The following is a 20,300-nucleotide window of genomic DNA, read 5'->3' as shown; positions in this document are numbered from 1 at the left end:
AATCTGAGTTAACTTATAAACACAATGACAGTCAATGTGTGAACGAACACATATATATATAGTTACACCTACTGTACGAACAGAACACATGAAAATTTCAAGGATTAGAAAGTGGAACATGGATGAAGACTACATTATTTCAGACTCTATATATACATCTATTATTTATCCAGTGAGTAACCAAATCCATACATAGGTAATACATACATGGTGATATATTGTTACAACATAAGCATGCACATACATCATATATTAATATCATAACTGATTAATAACTACCAAGGCAAAAAATTTGGTCGAAAACATCTGGATGAAAATTTTCAACGTAATAGAAATATTAGTGAAGAACCTAGTGAAGACTCTAGAAGGCCAGTCTTGCAGAACTCATGTCTCTTAAGGGGTCTCAACAGAGAGATGTAGGCTGTATGTCTCTGAAAGGAGCCACCCCTTCATTGTAGGCCTGTGTGCTGTCCTTCATTGTTATGCAAGGTGAGAATAGATATCATTGACCAAAGCTTGTCACTCAGAAAAATCCAAGCCCAGTAAATTTTGGAATATTCACTTCACTTCCTTGCCAACACTTCCCAGCACTGAGAGGCACTCTTATGATGGTGATGATGGGAATGCCTGAAGGATTGATTTGTCGGTCCACCTACCGCAATTCAAATCGGATGAAAATGACACACTTCAGTTATGCCAACATTCTCTATCTGTTTCAGGTATCATACTTGAGCCCTAACATCACAACTTAGTCTCATCCATTGATAGTTTCCAGTAGAAAGATGTCTCCCGATAAAAAATGTAACTGATTCTTGCCATAAGCAGTTAGTTCGGTCCCAGTTCTTGAGAGCCCACTATAACTGTTTCATGATGGCCCAAAGTTAAATAGTCCTCCAGACCTATGTGAACCGCTGATATGATTCATCTGTAGTTTCTATTGTTGTTCCTTCATTGAAAAGGATTGGGAGGAAACTTGTACAATGAAGTCTCAAATCCTTGGTGAGATCTACAGAGAGGTTGGCATTCTCTTATATCTATCATCTGGAGTCAGAAGTGTCCATTCTCGATTGTTATCTGGCATTGACTGCCATATAAAAGCATCTGCCAAAGAAAATCCTGTCTGTCGGAAAGAATCCAAGATAACTTTCAAGGAGCTAACTTTGTAAAGACCCTTGAGATCTGGATGATGTTACAATGTTCCCGTCCTCTGAGAGAAACATCCTTTGCTATCGATTCCACTAGTAGCCTTCAGATGAAGTCTGTTATACTTCAAAAATCCTAACAGTCAGTATCAGCCGCAAAAATCTAACAATATCTGCACAGATTTAACAACAGAAAGTGTTACATATGTAAACCAGTGCTATGATCTATAAGATAAAGGCAGTAGCGTACGAAGCAATGAAGGCTAGCAGATCTGCAAGGCCCTGGGTTCAAGCCCTGCCAAAGTATGGTTCATGAAGGAGATTTCCAGTTTTTTCATCAGAAATCATCTTCTAAATATTAACAAGTTGACCTCAAGTAACCTTTGACCTCCACCAATTTCAGCAGAGCTTGTTATACTTACCAAGAGGGATCCATAAACCAAGTCTGAAATTGATCCCAACCTTCACTTTCCCTGAGTTATTGACCTCAAATAACCTTTGACCTCAACAGAAAACAATACGGCTCTGGTTCCTAAAATTTTTACTTTTTGAGTTATCATGGTGACAAGGTTTTCAAGCTTTGACCTGTTGAACTGATCTCTATCAATGTTGTTCTTACCAAGTGGATCCTACAAGTTATTAGTACATTATACATAGGCAGCAGTCAAGATGACTCCCTTGTTCCTTGGCAACACATGTCTCCATGCTGCACATACACATAACTTGATATGAGTCGCCGACATACTCAATCTACACAGCCCTGACTATAAATAGCATATATAATAGCATCTTAAGTCCATGCAGATCAAGCCTTTTGTGTCACAGAGAAAGTGAATCTAGACATCATTATCATCACCCACGCAATCAATCTCAAATTCATTTTCTATGTTTATTATAGTGGTGTTTTGTTTTCTACGCAACTCCTTCATACTGACAAAAGATCAAATAATATTTTAGTAGTATCACAGAACACATTCTATTCAACTCAATTAGATTCAATTAAATTCAACTTTCTTTCAAACGTTGCAACAGATATAACAGTATATTAAAACAAGACTACTGTACTGGACTACATACCGTAGTAATGATGTAAAATATGACAAATACAAAGTACAGATACATACAGAATGGTTGAGGAGATTCATTGGCAAGCCACTGTAAGCTTGGCTTTTGTGAACCCCAAAATAGTAGCTACAAATACAAAGGGACACCATAAACATACATGCAAACAAACAGTACAGTAGCTTGTACAAACACCTTACAAACCTACATAATAGAAACACGAACAAATACACACAGAAACATAAATAGACTATAACGTAAAGAACACAATATAGGTAATACAGAACTCTTGAACAGCAATATCTGGAAGTACAAATAGTCTCTAAACAAATAGTTCATAAAGTTACGCTTGACAGAGGAAATAGAAGGAGATGGCATTCCAAGTATCAGACCCAGTAAACCTGATGTTTTGGTTGAGTAAGAGTTAGCTGCTATAATGGATTTGTACAGTCAGAGCAATATCTAGTACTGTATCCATCTATGCATCCACCAATACAATCAGAGAAAGGACTTAGCAGAATACTTTGAGAAGTCTGCAACATAAAAACAGCAACTTGATGTTTGATATCATGAACATTGAAGTTGTTGAATTTCTTAGAAATTGGCTTTGAATGGTCAGATCAAGACTTGCTATCAATTGAGTGAGTTTATTAATCACCACACTACATGGTAGGTATGGTTTTACAGTGTAGTGAATGGTCCAGATTGTTGTTGATGAGGATTACAGTGGAGTTACTGTAGAAGACTACAAGTTCTATTCACTGTACCTGACCTCTATACATGTGAAATTATTTATAATTATACAATATAATATTAACACTGACACTGTCTGACAGATTAACAACATTAACAGATATCCTTTTCTCTTTTACGGATAGAGATTTATCTTCATTTATTTTTGAGGTAATATTTTGCTAAGTCCTTCCAGAGAACTGTGGACTAAATGAGAGAGGCTTTTCATGCACTTTCATGTGAGAAGACAGCACAATAAGTGAATGCATCTGTGTTCAACCAACATTTGAATTAAAATTTGTATTAAACCACATCAAGTCCTAGCAAAGTTAACTTTGTACTTAGACACATTCCTCCTACACTTTTTATACATTACAAGCTGTTAACTGTAGTATCTGGCATATAATGGTTCATTTTCCTGGAGATGGTGGGCAATAATATAAGTACAGATTTAGCTCTAGTCATCAGTTAATATTGACTTTGTTTATTGGCATCATTGTTCTTTCCTTGAAAGTCTTAATTATCTTTTACCACTGAATTGGATTCCTTGAAAATCAATGTCTAGAGAGAATAAAGCAAAACACATATTTTTTATTGGACTCTTAAATTTCTAAGTTGTTTATGACAAAGATTTAGTTACATTTTACCCTGAAAATCTCCATTTAAAGTTGCAATATTTTATTCCACTGTATATTAAATATGGCATTGTTTTTACTGTTTGTGCTATACCCTTGTAACCTGCCGCCAATATTTCACAACGCTAATATTGGAACTATTCAAAACAATACTTAATACACAAAACAAAATCTCTTCCTGAGCAAGGGGACAGTTTTACAATGGTAGATATGAGTTTTAACTGTTTAATATTTAATATGTTTTAACCTGGTTGGAAGCAAACCTACTTCATAGGTCCTCCAAAAGTTGTAAGATTATTATATCTCTTCCTCTCTAATTCACAGATCTATGTAGTCATATTAATATCATCTCATAAATTTATTTGTGCACACCATTACTGGAACTGATGGAACCTGACATGCACAATTTAATTTTTTTTTGTTTAGTAACAAATGAGTGCAATTTGTGGTAATTAATGCTAAGATCTATAAATATCCAAGTTTACAAAATGATAACAAAATTAAATGCTTATGTCAGCAGGCTCTCCTAGTAAAAAGATTTGACACCTTTAAATAACACTTTTAAAGTGATTATTTGATTTTGCTAGAGGTGTGTTCTGAAAATAGCACTCATTTGACATTCCATATTCTGAAGGAAACTAACATGTTCAGTATGAGTATGTAAGCATATTATTGTAATTCTCCTCTGACCAACAATTTATGGTACCACCCCTAACCGAAAGTCATACTGTAAGAGGAAATGCCAATTTCCCATTGTTAGACTCAAAGATCTAGGAAGTCGTGGAGAGATCTCCTGGAGTACATGTGTTGGTGTGTATGTAAACTTAATGTACATATATACACACTGTGAAACAGTACCACCTTCCTTCTTAGTAGCTTCATGAATAGTTTGACCATTAATACAAGAGAGTACTTAGGAACATGATTAATGTCCACAGTAAAATGCACATATGAAACACTTATATTTAAGATATAGTGTCCACAGTAAAATGTACGCATGAAACACATTTACAGTATTGTCCACAATTAAATGCACACATGAAACAGTAACCTTTATGACAATAGTTCATTAAAGAAATGATACCTCTAAATATCCAATAAGCAAGTTTGACTTTAATCACATTGATAAAGGATATTAACAAGTAACCCTAAATCTCATCTGATTAGTCAACTTGTAACAGAGTGAGGTTAAGTTAATACACTTCATTACCAGGGCTAACAGGACTAACAAACTTTCATTTCAACAACTATAACTTATCTTACAAAAATGATAGTGCATAACTAATTATACACAGTTCACTGATTATCAATGCAATTTAACAAGTAGTGAATATAGTAAAGGGACACAAGTCCTCGTACACAAAAACAGTCAGAAAAAGGCATTATTATCTCAGAAAGATATAGTCCTATAGTCCTATAGCATCAAGGCCAAGCTTAGAGTGAGATCAATTGTATTCACAGCTGTATGCGAAGTCTGTACAAATTCCTGTGTTTTGTATCAAGGCAAAGCTTAGAGTGAGATCTGATCGATTCTGCCGCACTGACTTACCACATCTCGACATAGAGTCAGTGTTAGATTCAAATTTCTGGCAGGACGGGCCAACATTTTAAGCACTCTGTCACAAAAACTAAAATTCATCACAGGGCAAGTCTTAGGGCGATACAAAGACAAGAAAATGATATGACCGAAATGACTGGATCCCATTTTTCACTTAAAAGTTCCTTTAAATCAATTCTAAAATGCTGAGCAATCTCATAAATGAAATAAAATCTAACACTACAAAGTACAAAGTATTGGACTAGTGTTCTCTGTTCTTTCATTTCTGAATGCACATGTATTTGCAAAGCTACCTCATTGATAAATATCATAGAATGTCTCTTGAACACAGGGTTCAGTGATGTCTGCTACCAATCTATCTCACTGGGAACATGTACTGTTGTTCCGTACTGTTCTTAATACGATGGATAAAAATTATGAACTGCATTCAAAGTTTACATGTAGAGGTAGTCTTTCACAAGCTTTTTAGACTTTTGATTGCTATGTAGTTTACTCAAGCGCTATGTGTGAAGTTATTATTCACAGAGATTACAAACCTTGACCTCTGTTGAACTTTGACCACCACTGGAAGAATGGGGTGTACTCAATAAGGTGGATCAACATCTGGGCAAATTGTAAGGTTTTTTTCTGGTTGTCTCTGGACAACCAGGTCGTACCTTTTGGTTGTCAAAACAGCAAATTTTGCTATCCGAAAAAATGTAGCAAAATAATGATGAATGACTAATATGCACACTGTAAGGAGAGATATGTCAATTTTGTGAATGGTACACCAGCTTTGGACCAGTAAAACTTAACTCTAAGGTGAATAATAGGCCTACCATTATTTTGTTTTATTCCACTATCTCCATTTAGTTACAATGCCATCTAAATTTGTCTGCCAGACAACCTCCAAGGCTGATTTTGGTTTGTTTCATAACTTTTATCAACTATCGTCCTAATGTTTTCATACACAGTCTTCCAATCCAAATTTGTTGTTAATTTGAATGCAATTTCCCTTTTCACAATCCATTCAGGAAGTTACCTCACTTGGTATGTTCCAATCCTTTTCCCCCCGATAGTAAGAATTCATTTGCAATGTACTGTACATTAAACCAGAAAGCCAGGTGGCTTTGTGATCCCTTACAAATTTGCTCAAAATTCCACACCTGTGACTAATGTAGAGCAAGTGAGTTCAACTTGTTTAAGAATTAAGTGAGAACCAGAAAAGATCAGGGATATCCAGCTCTTATTTGTAGCAATCACTTGTGGGCATCAGCCAATTAATTCACTGGGAAGTATTTACAGTTATAGAATTTTCATTCCAAAATGTTTCAATATCCAAAAAGAATAGTAATCCTATGTGAAATAGAGACACATGGAGTTGGCATATATTTACAAGGATTACATACATTAACATTGACACATGTGGACCTCATGTGACCTTTGACCTCTACCAATTTTGATATGGTTCTTGTACTCAACAAGCTGGATCTATGTATCAAGTATGAAGTTCAACAAATATGTACTCTTTGAGTTATCATGTTTACAAAGTTTTCAGACTTTGTCCTCTTTTGACCTCAAATAAAATTTGACCTCCACAGAAAAGAAGAGAGTCCTTCTACATAATAAGATGGATCCACATACTATGTACCAAGTTATTCCACCTGGAAATTTTGGAGTTACGGTTTTTACAATCAAGTGTCACTTACACACCCACGAACACAGGCGATAACCATGAAATAGATTCCATTTTTGTCTCTGGCAAGGAATAAAATATCATGCTGTTTTTACAGCCTTCACATACAAAAATGTTTCACTCAACTGTTGCACAGACAAATATGATCTACTGGACCACTAGGCCAAATAACTGCGAACATTTAGGCAACATTCCAACAATCAAATTAAGCACTTTGGTATTAACGCACATGCCATGTTATTTTGTTTCGTTGCATTTCATTTATCCGTTTTACCACAAAAATATATACATACCGCACTGATTTTAAATGTTAAATATCATAGTTGTGTAAGGACTAAGGAAGTGTTTCAGGTTGACTCAAGGCTAAATCAAGTAGAACAAGTGATTGAAAATAAAATAAAGAATATTAAAAAGCAAAAACAAAGAATGATTTTTTTTTATTTTTCCTTTACAGTATACCCCTCAAGGGCAGACAGAACAGGCATAATTGCGAAACAGAGATACTAGCTGCCTATATAAATTACAAACTGAAGTGTCCAAACTCATAACATCAGTGATGAAAATGATGGTCAAGATACTATAACATGATGGTCAACTAACAATTCAATGGTGGCCTCCTAACACAAGTATTTCGTTTTAAGAATGTCACAATCAAATAAAAAATTACTGATTTTGTGTACAAGCACATGATGAAACCAAAGCAAACATCACTATCACTACACAATAAAGGTTCAAGGTTTATGTTCAATGAGGACAGAAGATGCAAGAATGCTTGCAGACAATTGGTAAACAACTATACAATCACCAGAAAAACACTGTTGACTAAATGTTGCAAAAAACAACAGTTTCTGACAATGTAGCAATGCATCAAAAGTTCAAAACTCTTAGCCTTGGTTATTATCTTTGATTTGTTGTCAAACCATCAACATGCATCTGCTAGATCATGTAAGTTTGAAGACTCCTTGGCTAAATTCTTCAGTTGCCCACGATTCCTAAACCTTCTTTAACTTGTACAAGTAAGTTTACAAGCTTAAGATTTAATTTCAACTCAAATGTGTTAATATTTCCACAACAAAATAAACATCTCTGTACTGAACTTATGTATGCTTACCATCTCTTCTTGTAGGTCTTTAGAATTCCCTTTTCCCCAAGCTTTTCCAGATATCCGCAAAGTTTGAATGAATCAGTTGCATGCTGAAAAATATAAACTTATCATGAAATCATGCATACAATTTCAGAAATGTCCGGCTAGCTGATGTTACACAACAATTAGAAGTTTCAATGGCCACTTTGGGGTAGGACCAGCATGCAGGCGCGTAGCCAGGAATTTGCCAAGGGAGGGGCGAAACTGTAGATTTGGCATTTCAAGCTATCTAAGCGTAGCGCCACTATGGGTTGGCGCGAAGCATACAAGAACATTTTGGCTGAAAATGCCTCCCAGATCACTGGAAATGGCACTTCCCAGGCCTTGTAAGTTGCATCTTAGCATTTTCTCTTTTGAAAATACTAGCGATATCATAAAAACATTAAAAAAATTTTTTAAAAATATGCTCAAGGGGAGCGGCTGCCAACTTTGCCCCCCCCCCCCACTTGGCTACGTGCCTGCCAGCATGGAGACATCCTATTGATTAAGAAATGCACACATGGGAATCTGTGTGTGGTAACTTCATAAATATGTATAACTTGACATATCTTGCTTTAATAAATTACTTTTAGTAAGCCACAGTTTTAATTTTTTTTTGGGGGGGGGTCCTAGGGAGGAGTTTAAGAGGAGCGTTGTTCCCTCCCCCTCCCAACCCCCCAGGTGTGCTACATGTTATCAGGAGTGTCTCATTGCACAAACTTCTATGCATCCAGTGTACCATCGGAGAAGTTTGTGTGGTGCAAAGAGCTTGCGTTATTATTTGCAATCTGATAATATCCAAGACAAAGAGTTGCGCAGCCAGCTGTGCTGCCTGTATTTTGTAGAACAGTTAGCCTGCATTACAGTGACAGCCTGTTTATGTAGGAGCAAGACGTACTATGCACTTTTGTACTACCTACCTATCACACGCTTTTGTGCAGGCCTACTAGTAATGTTTAAAAATTGAAAACTTTTATGGTAAAATGTAAAAATACTTCTGTTCTTCACCACTATATTTTATTGATACTTAATAAACCAAGCTTTATATAAAACCATTTAAACATTATTACAGCAATACTTTTAATCCATCCTCCTAACACTAAATCCCATACTGTTTACCTTTGGTTCCCATATTTTGTATGACGGGAAAAGGATGACATTTTGGGGGGTTTGGGAAGAGGTCTAAGTTGTGTGGTTATAATAAGCATCTTTTAACAACAGCTAGGCACCATTGCTGTTCTGATAATAGAAGAGATGGTTGGGTATGAATGACAACGAGATCACACCCTGGAATATAAAAAAAAGGAAACAGAGATAACTGTGGGGAACAGAAATCACATCCAGCTAAATAATGAGTCTTACAACAAAACTAGGGTACATCATGACTTCTCAGTACCAGTTTGGCAGCATACATACATTACCAATGTGTTTGTGTGTGCAACTGTTGTCAACTTGAGCCTGGGCTCAAAAGCTAAGTTATCCTAATTTACGCACCTTCTAACAGTAATTGTTAGGCATAGCTAGTACTAGTTGTTAAAATAAGCTTCCATCATTCCATGAACTGACAATATCATATTTTCGTTGAAAGATTAACAGAGGTCGGCTATGTTCCAACCCCTAACCTAGACCTGACACCCCTGATTGCCTTTCGAAAGAATGAACACACCTGAGTATCTTTTTGCAATCTTTCACTGCTGTCGTCTGATGCGGTCGACCCCTCCACTGCTTCAACCGACGGGCTACCGTTAATTTCGACTGTAGACACCGTAGCTTCACCTAGGCTTCTACTCCGAGTTTTATCTGGCGGGTCCATACTTTTACCGTCTAAGGGAAAGTGGAGTGAATTTTCCCCTGATTCTTCTTCTTTATCGTCGAAAGACACAAGAATTCCTGTAGGCACGGCATGTTGCCCTTCTGAGGGGGTGTGTTTCGAATTCGATATATTCGACTGAGTAAAGACTTCCGCTCTATGTGGCTGCGTAGCCATCGCCATTAAAATATCAGGTGACCAATATGACCAGATTTAAATGTATTTCTGCTAGTAATTTTTGGAGTTATCTTGGAAAACCACGGAATTTTCTAAATTAATAGGGGACCTTGCTGAAAGCAGGTATTTGCATTTACGACTGCAGACTATTTTCAAGTTGAGATCCTTTGTTTGTTATCAGGGTTGGAGATATTGTTGCCGGGGACGGGAACGGTAGAGGGGGAGGGGGTCGATGGGAAAGGAAAGGGATGGGGGGGGGGGTCGTAGTAGCTGCATGTACAACACTCGCCGATTGCCAGTTGCTACAACCAATCCATCATTGGGGAAGAACCTAGACATCTTCAAGTTTGTCTTGGTTTGTCATATTCCAAGAAAAAAAGATTTGAATGCTAGTAATTTTCTACAGCTAATCGGGTTTTCACGATATTCACCTTTAAAGTATTCTAAATCTCTACAATGTTCCTATAAGGCTAAATTAATGATGACATTGATGCAGGTGTAAATGTATGGATAGGGCAATGTAATCTGTTGTTTACTTCTATGCTGTCTGTTATCATGTTGTTGTCTCTTTGATGTTGTTGTCTCATTTAATGTTGTTGTCTCCTTCAATGTTGTCTTCTTTGGTGTTGGTGTATCCGTTGAACTGGTGGCGCTGTTTACTTTTATGACAAACGTAAGAGTAAAAAAGTAGAAAGAAAAGAAATACGCATTTTGACGTCCCAAATTAAAAAAATTGAAAAAAAACTTCATACCGCCCCCCCCCCAAACCTAAATTATTTTCCGGCGAGGAAAACAAAGCGACTGTCGGCATAGAATAATTTTGTGGTTTGTCTGAGGGAAATCTTTACGTTTTTCGAGAAATCGGTCCTCGGGAACTTCTTAAAGCTAATCAGGGTGATCTCAGATCATCATTGGTAGCTTTCATGCAAAAAAATACATAAGTTGGCCGTTTTCAGGCTGTTTCAAGGATGACATGTCACTAACTAGAATACACAGGACTATAAATGGGTTATTGGAAATTGGGGGCCTTTGTTCCTTTGATAAATTTATTTTACCTGTTGAATGTTTTTGCTAATATTGACAAACCAGTGCAGACCCTACGAGTTTAGTAATAGCAACCTTTGTGTGAAATGAGGGTCTGCCGTCGCTTGGCCAAACAATGAAGTCTTCGGCTTCAGATTTTAAGTTTGCTAAATTTGTAATCTTTTGTGTATGCATCTGGTAACTTGCAGAGTAAATGGTGTTTCTATAGCAAATCAGCTGGAAAGGTGTTGTTTTTCATTATATTATTAAAACTTAGGAAAATTGTAAATACAGAAAAACTTGAGAGCCTAACATTCCAAATGTATCAGTTCTCAAGGTTAAATCAACAAGATGATTATAATAGAAAAGTAAAGCTTTTGAAGATCATTTTACAAATGGACTAACATTTGGGCAGTGTTTCTCTATTATAGCTTTGCTCTTATTTGCGATAAATATTGTCTGATCATCTGATGCAGTGGCGGATCCAGGATTTCGCCGAAGGGGGGGGGGCCCAGATGGGAAATGCCTAATCGTCGTCCTGGGGGAGGGGTCTAAGGGGAGTGGGTGCCCCCCTCCCCTTTGGGAAAATTTCACAAAATATGGAGGTCCTCGGTGCAATCTGGTGCTACTTTTCGTGAAAGTTTGGAGTAAAATTTATTTCCAATAAATCATGTATTCATGGTTTGCCGGGCATATATTTGCAATTTCGAGCAATGAGCTGGGATTTACGTCTTTGGGGAGTAGGTGGTGATGCAAACTACTTTTTACCAGGCTACTCCAGGCCATTTCATCTTGGATGCCCCCTTTCAGATGGAGACTATTGATGCAGTCAGAGTGCCCCTCTCACCTTCACTTTATCAGAATAATGGTGTACTCTTTTTGCAAATTTATTTTACAAAAAATTACACGCACAGTGGCGTAGCTAGGATTTTTTGAGTGGGGGCCATGGGGGCTGTTCTTTCTTGTGGGGGGGGGGCGGAGTTTACTATCTAAGCGGAGCGCCACCTTGGTTGGCGCGGAGCGTACAGAGAAAATTTGAGATTTCAGCACCCCCCAGATCGCAGGTGATGGCACCTGTGAGGCAAAATAGCAACCAAAAAGATGTGCAACTTTGGTGACAGAAATGCAAAAAAAGTTTTTTCTCTTTCATGCTGACTGGCCTTGCCAACTCAGCCAGACTTTTAACTTGAGGGAAGTTGGCATCATTTGTCGTTTCAAGCTGTCAAGGCCTTTCTCCCAACTCAAACCCCTGTGGGCTACCGGTAGATTTGCAGGATATGCCCACATGTGGACTTAAATAGCATTAGAGGTAGGGGGTGGAAGACTAACACGCATCGATGTTTCGGTAATGGTCCACATTGATGGCTCGGTGCTTATTAGGCCATTTATTGGGTTTCTTGAGGCAGCTGTCATCAGAATCTGGCTTGTTGTGCCAATCGATGACCGATAACATGTATTGGTATGTAAATTTCTTCTTCATATATCTAGCAACACTCTAAAAACAAATGAGTGGATTTCATTCCATTGGAGTGATCACTCGGCGCACTTCAAATTAAGAGTAAAATTTAACTCTATTGGAGTTAACCCTCACTCCTAATATGAGTGAATATAACTCTATTAGGAGTTAAGATTTACTCCAATGGAGTGGAAATTCACTCTTATACCGGAATGTGCTCAGTGATCACTCCCATGGAGTGAAATTCACCTATGTTTTTATCAGTACAGTACAGTGCATATCATCATAGACGTACGTACGTACGTACTACGTACGTTCGTATATCAGACGCACTCGATACCCACGATACGATACGGTCCTGGAGAAACTATTTCCACTCATCATTTTTTAAGGCGATACAGAAGTGAATATTGAACAGGCACAGCCGCATGTTTGCAGGAAATTCAGAATTCCCAATATTTTATATCTCTACCAGTAGTGAAAATCATGTTTCGACAGTTTCGTGGACATAAAAAGTTGTTTTGTGGAATATTCAATGACATATCAGGGGCGGATGCAGGATTTGTGACAGGGGGGGGGGGGTCTGACTGGTCCAGCCGCGCCTGAACGTAAGACTATCTAAGCGGAGCGCCATCATCGGTTGGCGCGGAGCGTACAAGAAAATTTTTGGCTTTACAAACCCCCCAGATGGCCGGAATTGGCACTTCCCGAGTATTCTAAGCAGCATGTACCTAGCCTGAAAATATGGATCTCATGTCTGCAATTTCAGGCCCCCCCCGTAGCTACGCCACTGATCACGCATGGGGCACTTTCCCTCGAACGCGGTAAAAAAAAAAAATCAGGATTTTCAAAAAGGGGGGGCCCGGGCCCCCCGGGCCCCCCTGGATCCGCCCCTGTGATGTTCAGCGCCCAGTTGGGACATTTTTTCCCCCTATACTGTAGTGTTATGTCCCGCTTGCGTATACCGATGCTGTGGCAGTGGATAAAGGCGGTGACATTTGAAGCAATTAGGCTCAGCATTCGGAGGTTCAGGGTTCGATACATGGCCGGGTTATAGTAAGGTGGGTATTTCATCCGAGAGCAATCTACGGTTTTCCCATCTGCATGAAATGACTTTCTAATTTGAAAAGATTCCAAATTTTGAGTTAAAATGTTGCATTGCCATCCGAAGCAGTGGCCTAACTAGAAGGGTACGGGCCCCACTGCGAGAAGCAGGAACAGGCCCCCATCGTTTGAATGACTCGGGTGCAAGCATGCACTAGTGCATGCAGATTTAACCCGCGTGTATGCAAGTGTACAGAGCAGCGACGTAGCCAGGAATTTGCAAGGGGGAAGCACATTTTGCGATTGATATGGGGAGGGGTCTTTGAGAAATTTTTGAGCAAATTGAAGGTCCTTAGATGCGATCTGGTGCAATGTTTTCCCAGTTTCATCATTATCTTATGATATTATATGATCAGCAGATTTGTTTCCGGTTCGAAATATTCTTTTACATGTTCGATCTTTTACATATTATATCAGAAAGACAAACATGGTGCTCTTTTACAATTTTCCCAGTAGGATGATTCCTGTTTTAGTGTTCAATGTCTGAACTTCAATACATTTGACGAACTTAACTGATGGACAATATAAACTTTTATATTTAGCAGTGTAATAATAATTTATAGGAAGCGCGTATCACGTACGATTGCTAGCTTAGCTTCATAACATGCTGTTCGTGCAACAACTTATGACGAATCATAGAAAGGATGAGAAAGCACGGTGTCGTCGTTGTGCATACGGTTCGTGACACTCCATCGAATGCGGTTAGGTAGGCTATATGTATTTTATTACGCAGTGGCCAACTGTAGGCTTGTTATAGACAATATGCTAAATTTAGCTAATTGCATCTGCCAAACTAAGTAACTGAATCAGTAGGCATGAATGTTATTACGAGTTAACGGAGCTGACGAGTATTCAAGATCAAAAGAGCACTGACAAAATACCATGCCAAAAAACAACAGTTTTTAACATTTTTTTCGACACTGAAAGGGGGGAGCAATCGCTCCCCTGCTCCCCCTGGCTACGGCCCTGGTACAGAAACCTGGCCGGATTATTGTTTGGTACGTCCTAGGCACTACCTGACACAATCAGAGCCGTATATTTAGATGTAAGCGAAGCGCCACCACAGCTAGCGCGTAGCGCACACATTTTTGGGGGGCTAAAATAGCCTCTAGATCACCGGAAATGACACTTCCCAGGCCTTATAAACAGGGCCGGATTAAGTGTTTCGTAAGCCCTAGGTTTGCAAACTCTTGAAAGTAAAAATTTCTAGACACTATATAAACGAAGCGCCATCATGTTGGCGCGTCGTGTACGGATAATTTTTGGCTAAAAATACTTCCTAGGTCGCCGAATATGACACGTTCGGGCTTGTCAAGTTTCAACAGTGCCTACTGTGTCTAATGGGTAATCCGGCCCTGGTACAGAACTTAATGCAGGGGGTAGGAGCCGAGGGGGGGGGGGGAGAACTGGGGCATGTGCCCCCACTTTCTTCCAAACTAGCAAATGTACCCTACTGGCAAATAAAATGTGCCCCTTTGATGAAGAAATGTCTTTTGGTTATCTTAAGCCGTTGTTAATTGAGATATTTTATTTCAATTATTAATTTTTAGTCTGTACACGTTATTTTTAAAATGGCATCCCATATCTTTTTGTAGCATGGTTAACAATAAACAATCTCAATAAATAGTATTGATAGCATACTAACACATCATATTTAAGTGGAATGAGAAAGTGCCCCTCTGATGTTGCCCCCCCCCCCCAGTTTTTGGAAGCTTCCTGCCCCCTGCCTATATACACGATGTGCATGCAGCATAGCCTTAGGTGTCATTGAATATTTATTTAATTTTTTTGGTAAATGCTAGAGTTTTGTGGTGTATGTAAGTGACATTATTATTTATTGTTTCAAAAGAAGTTGTTATGTGAAAAAATGTTATGTTCCCGGAAAAATGTTAAAATCCAACAGCAAATAAGCAAATACGAAGAAAAATTATCCAGTTTTCCATATCTGTAATGTTTATATCCTTTAAAGTGCTTGCCATGATTTAACTAATTTTTAGTAAGTCATGATGGAGACCCGCCCCCAAACCCTTACGTTACTCGATTCTTTAGATTTACATAAATATATTTAGTCATTATTCTGTGGGCTCATTTTGGCAAGAAGTCCGAATAGCTTTATGTTATAATAGCAAGGGCCCGGATCGGAGAGTCACTTTGGTAGGTTTGATATACAGCCTTCTATCAATTAAATTGAATGTAGGAACCTTAAACAGTGCACGGGGTAAGTTGACGTACATTACTGAACACTATTTTTATCGGCCCACGGCGGATTGAAAAATAGACGAGCCTCCCCATGGAGTAGGTCTACATGGGGCCTGTTTGGTCCACGGACTTAACTTTTTAACATCAATACTAGCGATTTCGCCGGCCTATAGTCTGCTACAATGGGTGGGTATTTTTATTAGTACTTTTCATCTGGCCCCCAAGTACCAGGGCAAGGGCGGCGGAAGCACTTTTAATCTGGGGGGGGGCACCGACATCAAAGGGCACTTTGCAGAAATTCGATTGGAATGATACAGTACCCTTTATAACTCTTATTGTATTATCTTATTTGCGTATACACATCACTCCATCAACGCCCCCTCCCCCCTCCCACCCAAGGAAAATATGCATACTAGCACTGCAATATACAATGTGCAAATTGGGAAACAAGGTACAAGTTTTCTTTTGAGACAAAATGAGGTTAAATCATGCTAGTTGCTAATGTAGGAATCTTCCGAATTAGAGTTTATTTCTTGATAATATCTTAACAAATTTTTCCATTCGAAATAGCGTTGAGATTGACCCACAGAAATTCATTAAAAGTCAGGGGCGTATAGCCAGGATTTGCAAAGTTGTATGCACGACTATCTGAGCGGAGCGCCACCATCAGTTGGCGCGGAGCGTACAAGAAAATTTTTGGTTTTACAAACCCCTCAAATGGCCGGAAACGGCCCTTCCCGAGTGTTCATTCTGGTTCCCTGGCCTCTTGCCAACTTGAGACACCTCAATTTTTATGTAGAAAAAGGGCACATTTTTAACCTGAGGAAAAGTGGGGGGGGGGCACGTGCCCCCTGTGCCCCCCCGGTTCCGCCGCCCTTGTACCAGGGCCCTGGTGCCACTGCACCGGCCGCACCGACCTAGTTATGCCACTGACCCGACGACGGTAAGTTGTAATCCATAAGCCCTTGCGAGCTTCTCCCATGTACATTTGTGGTCCCTTAAGCGTCGTAAACATAACTGATGATTATTATCATTATTATTATTTTCAGTACGAGCAGTATGAATATCATGTTTCTATCATAGTAAGGTTAGGAACTGTTTTTATTGATAATACCAGTGCTTTGAGATCATGATATTGGAGTACAGTTGAGAGAGGTATTATCATCAGGAAGTTGTTCCAACTGGTGGCGTTCAAAGCCGCATACGGCTCTGCTGATGTGTTACATAAGTAGCGCCACTGATTTTGACGGTGTTCAGATAGCTGAACCACAGATTGAACGTATTGAGCTGAACGCACAGATCTGCATGACACTGAACGCCTACGCAATACACCAACAGGTGTGATCATGCGCAATATATGTTTTGGATGCCATTTTGTGCTTCCCCGGAATTTTTTAATGTGTAAATAGAATTGTCACCCAGAGTTATTCAAGCTAGGATATACCGCTCAGTACGTAAAGTATCGGTTACCCTTACACAGGAGGAACGTCCTCAGATATATTGGTCAGATGAGTTCCCTCTTCGTAATAATTACAAATTTTTCGCATGATATCGGTGAGTATGACAGAGTGAAATAGCATGGAAATCTAGGCGTAACCGAATATTTACAGAGAAAAATCTTAATCGTAGCGTATAACTTTTTATCCATGTAGCCTAGGCCTAGGCTTAACGGTAGGCCTAACTTCCGGTATGATTGATGGTATACGGTAAATTCGCAATAGTAATTGCATTAATGCTCATTTAGATAGCGGATATTGCTCTGTGGTTTAGTTCTAGCCTTCATCAATTTATTTCATTGATGGTTTGACCATATACGAACAGCAATAAATTATAGAAAGATTTACACTAATGAAGGTCGGAAACTGAACTGCAAGGAAAAATTTCACAAACTTTGCGTGTGCATGGAACTGGTAATTGGTATTGTTTTATATTGATCCCTTCTTGTTTCACTGTGACACTTTTGGCCTCGTTTGTTAGGCTTTGAAGATAAAAATTGTCATTGAAAACTTGATTAAAGTTTGACTTTCGAGCACAGCAATTTCATGTCTATTACTCAGTGCAGCTACTTGTACAATACAGTCCACAAATTTAGAGGACATGGAAAATTAAGGTATGCTACCATACGGCCCAACATTAGTAATTTGTACTGTTAATTCTATTTCTTTTCTAGCCTATTGCAGAGTGCAGATTGAGTTAGTCCTGACACTTAGCCTACCTCCAGTCCTGTAGCCACTTCTACTATTAGTACTAGCTTATATGTCAATAGAACTTATTCAGTGAAACCAGCTTAATCCCAAGGTTAGCCTAGGTCTAGTCTACATATAACTAGGCTAATTCCTTATACTTTTATGCCTCAATAAGGTCTTGGCCTAACTTAGTTCAAATGGAGTAGCCTAACTGTAGGATGCAGGGCCTCTGCAGAGACCTATCTTAGCAACTGGACTCTAATTCTACTCAGTCTTAGACCCTATGGATGCATGGACACAGAGTGGAGAAATCAGTCCAATATTTAACTTTGAGAATTAATCAACATTGCGCAGTTGTTATTACTTGAAAACGTCTAAGCTAATATTCTGGGCTAATGATCTTATTGTTCACCTCAATAAACTCTTAACTTTTTAATATGCATTTCCTATTTAAACACAGTTGAATATTTTACACAAAAGAAGTTTTGTGGTTCATAGCCATCTTACATTCTAAGCCATTTCAGTAAACTTTTAAATATTTGCATGAAATTGGAAGGCCTCATATTAAGTCTTCATGCAAATCAATAAATTAATAAAAATTCAAAACAAAAAGATCAACAGAGTGTTTAACTTTTCTTTTCATTGTATATTACCCAATTTGGGACTGATTTTGAAAGTTTCTTTCAAATAACCTGTTTTTTGTCTAAGGTTTCTGAACAGCAAATTTGGCCTCTCAAAAATAAATTGTATCTTGTGGGATGATAGCACAAAACTTCACATTCAGGACAACATCGAAGTACTGAACTGCGATTTTTGTTTTAACATTCCTCCACATTACCATAGCTAAAAGCCAGACATCACCATATTTTGCCAGAGTTGAACCAGTTGTTAATACAGAAGTGTTAAAGTTAAAACCTAGCAAAATTGTTACAAGTATGCATGACTAATACATTTGTGGCGGGTGATCAGGAGCCAAAGTCAATTGTGCAAGATTGTTGCTAACACTGCTACCCACAACCTCTCGTTATTGCACTGATATCTTCTCTGTATCTGCATATGGAACTTTGATTACATCTCTGCCTGTACCACTGATCTCCCAAAATGAATATGAAGGCCCATTGTTTCAGGTACAACCTTTCCCCAGTGTACTATTTCATCTTAGGCAAGTGATGTATTTAAATGTTACCATTAAACAAACAGCTTCTCCATGATTGAGCTGTGTACATGTTTGGAATTTAATATGTTAGAAAGGCAAAGAAATTTAATTGAAGTAAGTGATGAGAAAACTTGGTATCTATTGGTGAGGTTCATGGTAAAAGTAGAGAAATATACACAACATGCAAATGGGACAATTATCATTCATTCATCATTCTGTAACTTCTATTAAGACAATATTTCCATCGTACAGCCCATGGTTTGTGATGAAAGTGTGTTAAAATGCTTTGTGACTTATGCATACAACCATATGATAGGCTAACCAGTAACCACAGTTTTAAAATACAATACACAGTTATATAGACACAATAACCCTTTAGACTTGATGTGCTGAAACAAATACACGATCATCAGTCATATTTGTAAACATTTTTGACGACAAAGCATGGAACTGCCCAGTTGGTAAGGTTTTCGATGTGCCTTACACTAACAACCGTAGGATAAAATTGGCTTCGTAAACACAAACCGTGAAGGAAAAATTGTTTGGTGTCAGACTATCAATACACTTAAGGAGGCCAAAGGCGGCCAAACATCTCCTTAATTATTTCCTAAGGCATTTCCTACATGGTATCAGTCATAATTCGCAAAATATACAACAATTTAAGGAGTTTTGAGACAAGTTTGATGTTATCGCTGCTGGGATCTTTTGCAAAGATTTACTCAAGACCAGTGGAAAATAGATGCTCTTTCAACCTTAGATTTTGCTTTGCTTTGATTTGATTTGACAGTGTAATGGAGTAATAGCGATACTTTTTATGCACCAATCTGCAGCTAAAAGATAAGATAAATAATTGGGAAAGTTCATCACATACTCTTGGTGGATAGTTTAAATATCATACTGCACAAAAACAATTTTCCAATGTGCAATTATGTAGCACCATGTAACTTCCTAAGTGCCTAACCTTTGTTCACAGAAAGTATTGATGTTGTAGATCTGTACTATTGAGACTTGAACAGCGATCATAGTGGCGAGTGAATTTTTTGTTTTGGAGAGTTTGTAGTCACATTCGCCAAATGGCGAGTACTTTTAAAAATACTTGTCGAGGCCTGCACTCCCCCCCACCTGATTCAGTAATGTTATAAGTAAAAAAAAGTTTGCGTCCCAGGGACGCAAGCCCCCGAAAAAGTTTGCGTCCCGTAAAAAAGCTTGACTCCCGATCGAAAACCAATTACGTTTATCGTATGACCTACTGTTACTAATAG

At 38.4% G+C, this 20,300-nt stretch overlaps 2 protein-coding genes across 4 annotated transcripts in view; one reads left to right on the top strand and one right to left on the bottom strand.

Annotated features, from left to right (window-relative positions):
- Nucleotides 1-9,930, bottom strand: part of LOC139960266 (TBC1 domain family member 2B-like) — a 55,966-nt gene extending 46,036 nt beyond the window's left edge. For both annotated transcript variants that reach the window (XR_011790458.1, XM_071958495.1), the window contains exons 1-2: nt 9,594-9,930; nt 7,916-7,998 (exon numbers count right to left, since the gene is read on the bottom strand). Coding sequence is in view for 1 of the 2 variants with exons in the window: in XM_071958495.1 (XP_071814596.1) it covers nt 7,916-7,998; nt 9,594-9,920 (410 nt within the window). In the remaining variant the exon portion in view is untranslated. The remainder of the gene's footprint in view (nt 1-7,915; nt 7,999-9,593) is intronic.
- Nucleotides 9,931-17,093: 7,163 nt separating this feature from the next.
- Nucleotides 17,094-20,300, top strand: part of LOC139960262 (uncharacterized) — a 64,933-nt gene continuing 61,726 nt past the window's right edge. For both annotated transcript variants that reach the window (XM_071958483.1, XM_071958481.1), the window contains exon 1: nt 17,094-17,250. The gene's annotated coding sequence lies outside the window, so the exon portion shown is untranslated. The remainder of the gene's footprint in view (nt 17,251-20,300) is intronic.

Source organism: Apostichopus japonicus, chromosome 19 (genome assembly GCF_037975245.1).
Source record: "Apostichopus japonicus isolate 1M-3 chromosome 19, ASM3797524v1, whole genome shotgun sequence".
Lineage (NCBI taxonomy): Eukaryota > Metazoa > Echinodermata > Holothuroidea > Aspidochirotida > Stichopodidae > Apostichopus > Apostichopus japonicus.
The sequence above is the reverse complement of the archived record's forward strand: the minus strand, read 5'-3'. Positions and strand labels throughout refer to the sequence as shown.